Below are 8,144 nucleotides of genomic sequence, written 5' to 3'. Positions count from 1 at the left end.
CCGCAGCACCGAGCGGCCGGCGGGCTGCAGGCCCGGGGCTCCCAGCGGGGTCGAAGGGGCTGAGGGGCAGGCGCACGCCCGGGGCACTCGCCTCATCTCCCACCTTCGGCTTCCCCCCCGCCCACCGAGATGCAGGCAGGAGGCCCGGAGGGGCCTGTCATGACAACCCTCAGCTGGTCCGGCCAAGCTTCTTGAGGCAGTTACAAAGAGCGCGAGGTCTGGTCACCCCCACGTTGCGCAGAGCGGCCCGGCCAAGCGTGCATCCGGCATTTCTGAAGAAGTCATGTGCGCGCTATCTGCTCTGCAACCATGTCCTGCTCCTGCTGGGTGCTCTTCCCCCAGTGCCTCGGGCCTGCTGTGTCCTTATTGCTGCCAGTGACTTTTTGGAGGAAAACCTCCCCACGTTTGTTTTCAGAGCAATTATGTCTATAGGCGGAAAACTTGCGAGAAACATCTGTGAATCCTGAGCCCGTCAAACCTGACAGGCTGGAGCATGAAGACGGAAAGCTTTCCCTCACCCTTGCAAATTACTGAAAAACATGCACCATCAGTAACAATCCTTCCTTTTTTGTGTCCTTGTGACAAGGTATTTAGCAGAAGCCACACATTCGTTGGCATCTGATAGGGTTGTGCTACGCTGAGCTGGACTGGCCCTGACCTGTTGGCTCCACACGTCCCCATGACCAAGCCCTTTAGCCAGGCTGTCCATCCTTCCCCTTTGTTTTAAACATAAGGAAATTCCATAGCAGCCATGACATATGATGCTATACAAAGAAGAGATTGTGCCCGAAATTAAATCAGAAAATTAAATCAGACTGTTTTTTCACAAGTCAGAGAGGCAAGGCTTACCTCCCACTAAGAGACAGAAAAGCAGCAAAACAAAACTCCAGCCAATTTAGACTTGAGGTGCAACAGCCCTGAAATTTGCCATGTTGCTATTTACATTACATGCAGTCAATACCTCACTCAGATGGATTGGCTAATTCATACCCGAGATCTGCACCAGCTGTGAGTTGGCAAGTTCAAATTTACAATCAGATCGTCTTGTGGGAAGACAGAGATGTTGCCTTTTAAGCTTCTGCAGCAAGCCTTGGGAACCCTAAAATCCATAGGGCCCTCTTACAATGTGCAATATTTGGCTATATCGCTCATTTTACCATAGCACAGGGTTCAGCAAAATGCAGCCCGCAGGCCAGATGCGGCCCGCCAGGCCATTCTATCCAGCCCGCAGGGCCCCTAAAAAGTAATTTTCTAAATTTTTATCTGCCCCTGGCTGCCTGTCATGCGGCCCTCGATGGTTTGCCAAAACTCAGTAAGCAGCCCTCCACCTAAAATAATTGTCCGCCCCTGCCGTTTCTCCCATCTTCCCCAGGAGAAACCATGGAAGGCTTTCCAGCAAGGTTAAAGCATCCATGCTACACCTCTATACCTTAATATACACCATAAAGGCAGTGTCTATTGATGTAATAGGGCCAAAGCGAGTACAAAGGCCAGATTTCAGGGAAACTGATTAACTACAGGAAAGCTGAGGGCCTTGCAGCAGTTTCTGATTTTATGAGAAAGGAAGTTAAAAGTTACAGGCCAAACCTAACCAGCTGTGATAAAAGTTGCCTTAAGTGGGGGGTCCCCAAGTGATGCACTATCCGTCCGGTACAGGGCCCCTCCCCTCAACTCGCCGGCCACAACTTGGTGTTATTAGATAAAGGGAGGATTCAGTGGAGATCTTCCTGGGGGGTCCCCTGGGGACAACAGTACTCACAGTTCGGGTGCGATGTTCCACAGGGCTCCGCCTCCCCTACACCCAGTCCACTCGCTAACCGGATGGGCGCAAACGGTGTGGTTTGGTTGTGCTTGATCAACCCCTGCTTGCCTAGAGGGGGGAACCCGTGTCAGTGTGGGCTCTGTTGGAACTTGTCAGGCTGCCCTGATGAGTAGCCTTCCCATTGTGGAGACTGGCAAGCTGGACTTGAGTTGGCTGGTGCCTACTTCAGCACCTCCGAGTAAAGCGCTTCTGGTTTTGCGCCTATTCTCTTTTGTTGGGGGTTTTTTTTTTTGGTCAAAAGACAGACCCCTGGGGAGGAGAGGGGTGTGGAGTTCCCTCCTTTCTCCCAGCCTCCTACACGGGGCTCAAACGACTCCCCTGCTCTGCCTGCTGGTGTTGAGCCAGCTACGCTGCTCCTGTCTGCTGCAGAAGCTTCAGCACATCTGGCACACTCCACGCTGGCGTGCTCCCTTGCTCTCTCTCCACCCTCCCGGGTTCTGGTGGGGCTTTTAAATCTTCCCGCAGCAGCTGGAACAGCTGCCACCACTGGCTTGGCTTTTCCCTGCCTGGGGAACAGCCGATTAAACAACCAGCGTAACACCGGCTTGCGCGGCTGTGGCTCGGGCTGCGCCCCCGGGTGGTATGTTTCCCCCTCACGGGGGTGCTGTTTGTGGGGTTTGGGGCCCGTGCAGACTGCCCTCTCCCCTTCGGGAGCCTGTGGGGGCATCTCACTGCCACACCAGCTGTAAGGAGTGGCATGATCCAGCCCTGTCCAGATGGGTAACCTGCATGCTCTTTCACAGAGTCAGTCCTAAGCCAACAATTCTTGGAGGATGTGAAGGCCTAGAAAGCCAAATAACGGTGAACACAGCAGTGGAGGTGTCTGGCTTCCAACATTTTTGCATCTGAGGTTCTGGGCAGCTAAAAATGTTCTGTTTATATACTGGTAACTACAAGTGCCAGCCAACCACTAAACTTTCCACAAACCCTATAACCTGGGAGGGAAGCACCAAGTGGTGTTTGGTGACATTTTCAAGCTACTGTTCAATTCACTTTCCCTTTTCATATCCAGATGAACTGCCTGCTTCCCTGCAACACCCAGCTCAGTCAAGTGGATGGAAGCCACATCCAAGGCACCAGGAATGCTGCTATGTAAGTCATCGCTTGGGTCCTGCCCTTCTGGCTCCAGTGAATTGCCAACACATGGGAAGGATAATACCCAACTTCGTTCCTCCCGCAAGCCTGACCAAAGGAAGGAGGAACAAACATGCTTAGGCACGCTGACAGACTTGAGGCTGCTCTTCAGGTCCCTAGATGGCAGCATTGTTTGGACAGTACAAGAAGGGAAGAGAGAGAGCCAACAGGTGGAGATATGAATGCTGCTGCCATCCTCTTACGGTCTTTGCAGCTTTGTTTGCTTGTTCCTCCACAGTGATTATGGCATATAAACAGATACAATCAAGCCGACACCCCGTGTGCTATGGTAGGTCACTTCCTTGAACTAGTGGTTGCTGCACTGACTGTTCAGCAATACAGTAGGTCTTTCTGACTCATGTCAGCAAGTCAGTTATACATGGGCATAATCTCATCCCTATTCCACAAAATACTTAAGTGTTTGCTTAAGTTTAAGCATACACTTAAATCTCATTAACCTCAATGGGATTGAAACAGGCACTTAATTACTTCACTGCCCAGAGGCTAGGATTATCCTCCTGAATGAAGTCAAGCACAGGCCTGGATTGGAAACCCACACAAGTTTCTCTATAAGAAACTACTGCATCAATCATCAGGAAGTGAGTTGAGCGTATTCTCTCAAGAATGACAGGCATCTGAAGTACAAGAGGCTCTAGACTAGGGGCAGGCAATTATTTTGGGCAGAGGGCCGCTTACTGAGTGTTGCCAAGCCATTGAGGGCCACATGATAGGCAGCCGGGGCAGATAAATATTAATTTTCTAAATTTTTAGGGGCCCCGCGGGCCAGATAGAATGGCCTGGCAGGCCACATCCAGGCCCCAGGCTGCATTTTGCCCACCCCTGCTCTAGACAAAGAAGTTTACACATCTGAAATGTGTGTTTGGCATGCAAGGCTCTACTGCCAAACAAAGTCTTCACAAGAGCTCTCCCTGGCTACTGCATGGGCCAAAAAAAAAAGGGTGAAGAGGAGTGCTGACTTGGCATAGTAGCATTTTCAATCTTCTACCTTCTTCTTGTTCAATCAGGCAGTTGCCATGGAAGCAAGCCATCTGGCTAAAGCAAGCCCACTGCTGATGGCTCCTGCTGCCATGGAAACAGATGCCAGATTAAAACATGAATATAGCTAATGATAGATTTTACAAATTTCATCTTCCTTTGTGGTATATGGCCCTCTGATTTGCCCCAAAATTTAATAAAGCTGCTGGAAAGCAAAGGTATGTGGAGGCCAGTGAAAACTTTCCCCTGTAGACGGTAAGTGCGGAAAGCTGTGCCAGCTACTTAAACAGTCATTGGCTACAGGCAGGTCCTGACTGGGCTGCATTAGTAGTAGCATTGCCAGCAGATCGAGGGAAGTGATTCTTCCCCCTACTCAGCACTGGTGAGACCACATCCGCAGTATTGTGTTCAGTTTTGGGGCCCCGCTACAGAAAGGATGTGGGCAAATTGGAAAGAGTCCAGCAGAGGGCAATGAAAATGGTCAAGGGGATGGGGTACATGACTTATAAGAAGAGGCTGAGGGAACTTATTTAGGCTTAGTTTAGTCTAAAGAAGAGAAGACTGAGGCAGGATTTAATACCAGCCTTCAAATTTCCTGGAGGAGGGTTCCAAAGAGGATGGAGCTGGACTGTTCTCAGTGGTGGCAGATGACAAAACAAAGAGCAATGGGCTAACGCTGCAGCAAGAGAAGTTCAGGTTAGATATTAGGAAAAACTCTCACAAGGAGCACAGTAAAGCACTGGAACAGATTACCTAGAGAGGTCATGGACTCTCCATCCTTGGAGGTTTTTAAGACCCAGATAGACAAAGCTTTGGGGGTGGTCCTGCCTTGAGCAGAGGGTTGAACTAAGTTATTTCCTGAGGTCCCTTCCAACCCTAATTTTCTATGATTCTATGACATGCCTTTGGTTTGTGGCCCTTCAGATGGGAAAGTTCCCTTTTCCTCCCTCCTTACTCAAACAGTTAAAAAATATAGTTACTTTATTGACTAAACTCCAGGCAACTTCCTAAACAATATCTCTGCTCTACAAGACTGTCCCCAGAGGGCAAGATGATGTTTTCCAAAGGAGCAATGTAAATTAATCGACTCTTCTCTTGTAAGCACTGACAGTGGTTTTCAACAAACATGGTGCCCAGTGGTATGGTGTCACCAGAGACCATCAAGTGGTTGATGTAAAGTGTTCAGAACATGCACGTAACTTATCTCATGGATGTTGGCACATTATAGAGCAGCTGCCTAAGTTATCCAGAACATAGTAAAAAAAAAATGAAGCATCAAAAGGAGAGTCAAATGACCCAGAAAACTGCCATTACAAACCACTCCACAGGCACACACCATTCTGTGCAAGCTCTTATGTTGCAATGAGAAGTTTAGAAGAAAAAGTTTAATTTCATCTTTCACCAGAAATGCAAATTCAACCAAAATACTAATGCCAGTGTTCCAAGTCTGACAGCGCAAACTCAGGATGGAAGAAATGGCACAAAGGGGCTTGAGTCATAGCACTGGGTGAGCTTCAGGTATGCCCCACAGCCATTACAATTCCCAGAAAGAAGGCAACACAATTCTATGGCACCTCACACTGTCCCAAATGTGAGTAGTACTTGCCAGTATGAGTCCATGGTAGAGCTATATAATCAGACTCTAACAGTTCCCTGGCCAAAGGGTTTGAACCCTCCTCTTCCTCCAAGTTGCCTTTCAATAGAACTAGACAAGTCTCTCTACTATTTTAACTACCCTGCCACTGTAGGAAGCACAGTCCCCATGGCATGAAATATCTTGTTGCTCCAAGAAGCACTATTGACCAGCCCACTTACCTTAAAGGCATCAGTTTTTATCTTCTGATTTGAGGGTAGGGGTGGGTACAATCTTCTACAAAACAACAAGTTTAGCAACTTAAAGCTCACCCATTGCCACAATGACTACTTCAGTCTAGCATCTTGGTCTCTCTCCATCCTTACACACTGTAATGTGACTGTGGCAATCCTGGACAAACTATAGACCACAGAACAACACTGCCCTCTACACAAATTTGATGGTGACATTGCAGATAGATTCTCTTTCCTCAAGAGCATTAGACCAGTTAACTAACCTTAAACTGGACTTACAATTGTTGCTCCAAGTCAGCCATACAAAAGCAGAAGTAATGCTATAGAACCTTTTATGCACAAGGTAAATGACAACCCAGATCCTCTGCTATTCCTTTCCTAATGGTGTCTTTTCCACAAAAGGTTAAGTATGCTGCTTTAAAAAATAAAAATAAATTAAAAAAGGCAAAAGCAAGAGTTCTGGATTGTTGTTTTTTTCAAGTGTCTCAATTAAAAACCACAACAGACAAAATCATTCTTTCAGCATGGACAAAGATGCATGGAAGGATAATGTTCGTTAAAGTGAATTAAAAATAAAGTGAGAAGCCCCTTAGTGGTACAAGGTTTTAGAGAAGCTGAACAATGACACTTTCCACAACTATAAATTTAGGTCACTGCTTCCTTCAAAGAGAAATAGAAGAGCCATTCAGGCTGGTGCCTCTCTCAGAAGTCAGCCCCCTGCACTTTAAACTGCCTATTTAAGTTGAGGGAACCTTCTGCTCATGCTCTTTCAAAAGGCCTGAACCCTGGAATGGCTCTTTGTTCTTGAAGGCACAGCAACAAGGAGGCTATGCTCAGTGCTCTCAATAGATGAGGGCATCCCATGTCAAATATAATCAGCCTCACTGAGTTTTGGCACAATCTTTCTAGCCCCCATTTGTGCACTAATTTTCTTATTTACAAGGGAGACGTTCTTCCATGAACCGTGATAGGAGCTAAACGGAGGAGGCAGCATGGGCCTATTTGAACTCAGCTGGTAAAGGCTGATTCAATGTAAAGCAGCAGATTGCTCACAGAAGGGCTCAGTCAGATTCTAGTGCTGAACTCAACGTCCAGCTCCAGACCAGCCAGGACATTTTTACCTGAGCCTTCCCCACAGTGAGTTAGTAATTTAACAAGGAGACATAAAGGACAGAGGTTGAATCTGAATAGAAACAGAAATGAAACGTAATGGTTCTGCATGCCCTCTGAATGGAGGGTATATTTACACAGCAAAATGATGCACAGGTCTGCAGAGCTGTGCTAGCTTTAATCTAGCCAGCTAGCAGGGCTAAAAGAAGTGCAGTGAGGCTGGCCTAAATACAGGCTCCCCGCTAGGACTCTAGGAATGTGCAGTGGCTGCTAAAGCATTTTGCCAACACCTCCACTGTGATTACCTGTGCCAGCTAGGTAAAAGCCTGCACTGGGACACCTGCTACTGCTGCTATTGCAGGTCCACGTAGCTGCAGAGACACAGCCCTAAAGTATTAAAGCTTTACAAGAAACACCCAAGGCCCTGAACTGTAGACATCTTTTCTTTGAAGGAATATTTTACACACAATGGAGAGACACTTTCAGGCGTGTTCAAGAAGCATCTTTCACCGTAGTGTTCCAAAGGGCTTGACTGACTCGGTTCAACGTTTCTGCAAGGAACTGTAATATCTTCACTGATGCAGTGGATCATCCAAATTCCCCTGCATGGTGGCACAATCAAGCAAACCTAGAGAATCCCTGAGGGATTTTCAGGTAGTGTGGTTGAGCACTTCACTACACTTACAGTAAACCAAGTCTGCTCCCCATATCTACCCTAAAATATCTTTGCTGACAATTCAGATGACATCTTATCCTATCCGCAGCAGATATGGAGAACAAACTGAGCACCATCTTTCTAACTACTTTTACATATGGAGAAAATTTATCACATACCCCCTCCCTCCTCCCATCTTTTCTTTTCTAGAACTGAAGAGAACCAATTCTTCTGCCTTTCCCCATTAGTTAGGTTTTCTGAACTCTTATTCTCATCCCTTTCTCAAGTTCGTAGTTGTTAAAATCAAATTTGTCCACCTTAATAAAGTATGGTGCCCAAAACTGGACATAGCACTCCAGATAAGTGCCAAGTCAAGTGGAAAAAATTACCTCCCTGGTTCTACATGATGGCCTTGCTCATATATCCTTTGCTGAGATTCCCTCTTTTGCAGCAGCATCACAATGTTGATTTATTTCATTTGTGATCCATTATAATCTCAGTAATGCTACCAAGACAGTTACATTCTCTATTTTTAGGTTTTTTTGGTGTGTATTTGATTTCTCTTTTTTACCTACAATACTTTTTTTTTTTTTTTTTTTT

General features: G+C 46.8%; 2 protein-coding genes across 3 annotated transcripts in view; both read right to left on the bottom strand.

Annotated features, from left to right (window-relative positions):
* SLC25A1 (solute carrier family 25 member 1) overlaps nucleotides 1-709 on the bottom strand; it is a 37,350-nt gene extending 36,641 nt beyond the window's left edge. Inside the window, exon 1 of the mRNA XM_019539395.1 lies at nucleotides 659-709. Within this exon, the coding sequence (XP_019394940.1) occupies nucleotides 659-709 (51 nt within the window). The remainder of the gene's footprint in view (nucleotides 1-658) is intronic.
* Nucleotides 710-7,777: 7,068 nt separating this feature from the next.
* The window catches only part of CLTCL1 (clathrin heavy chain like 1), a 59,938-nt gene continuing 59,571 nt past the window's right edge, over nucleotides 7,778-8,144 (bottom strand). For both annotated transcript variants that reach the window (XM_019539086.1, XM_019539087.1), the window contains one exon: nucleotides 7,778-7,861. In XM_019539086.1, the coding sequence (XP_019394631.1) occupies nucleotides 7,793-7,861 (69 nt within the window). In that variant the 3' untranslated portion in view covers nucleotides 7,778-7,792. The remainder of the gene's footprint in view (nucleotides 7,862-8,144) is intronic.

This window comes from Crocodylus porosus, unplaced genomic scaffold (genome assembly GCF_001723895.1).
Source record: "Crocodylus porosus isolate Cpor-Errol unplaced genomic scaffold, CroPor_comp1, whole genome shotgun sequence".
NCBI lineage: Eukaryota > Metazoa > Chordata > Crocodylia > Crocodylidae > Crocodylus > Crocodylus porosus.
Note: the sequence above shows the minus strand (reverse complement) of the source record. Positions and strands in the feature narration are given on the sequence as shown.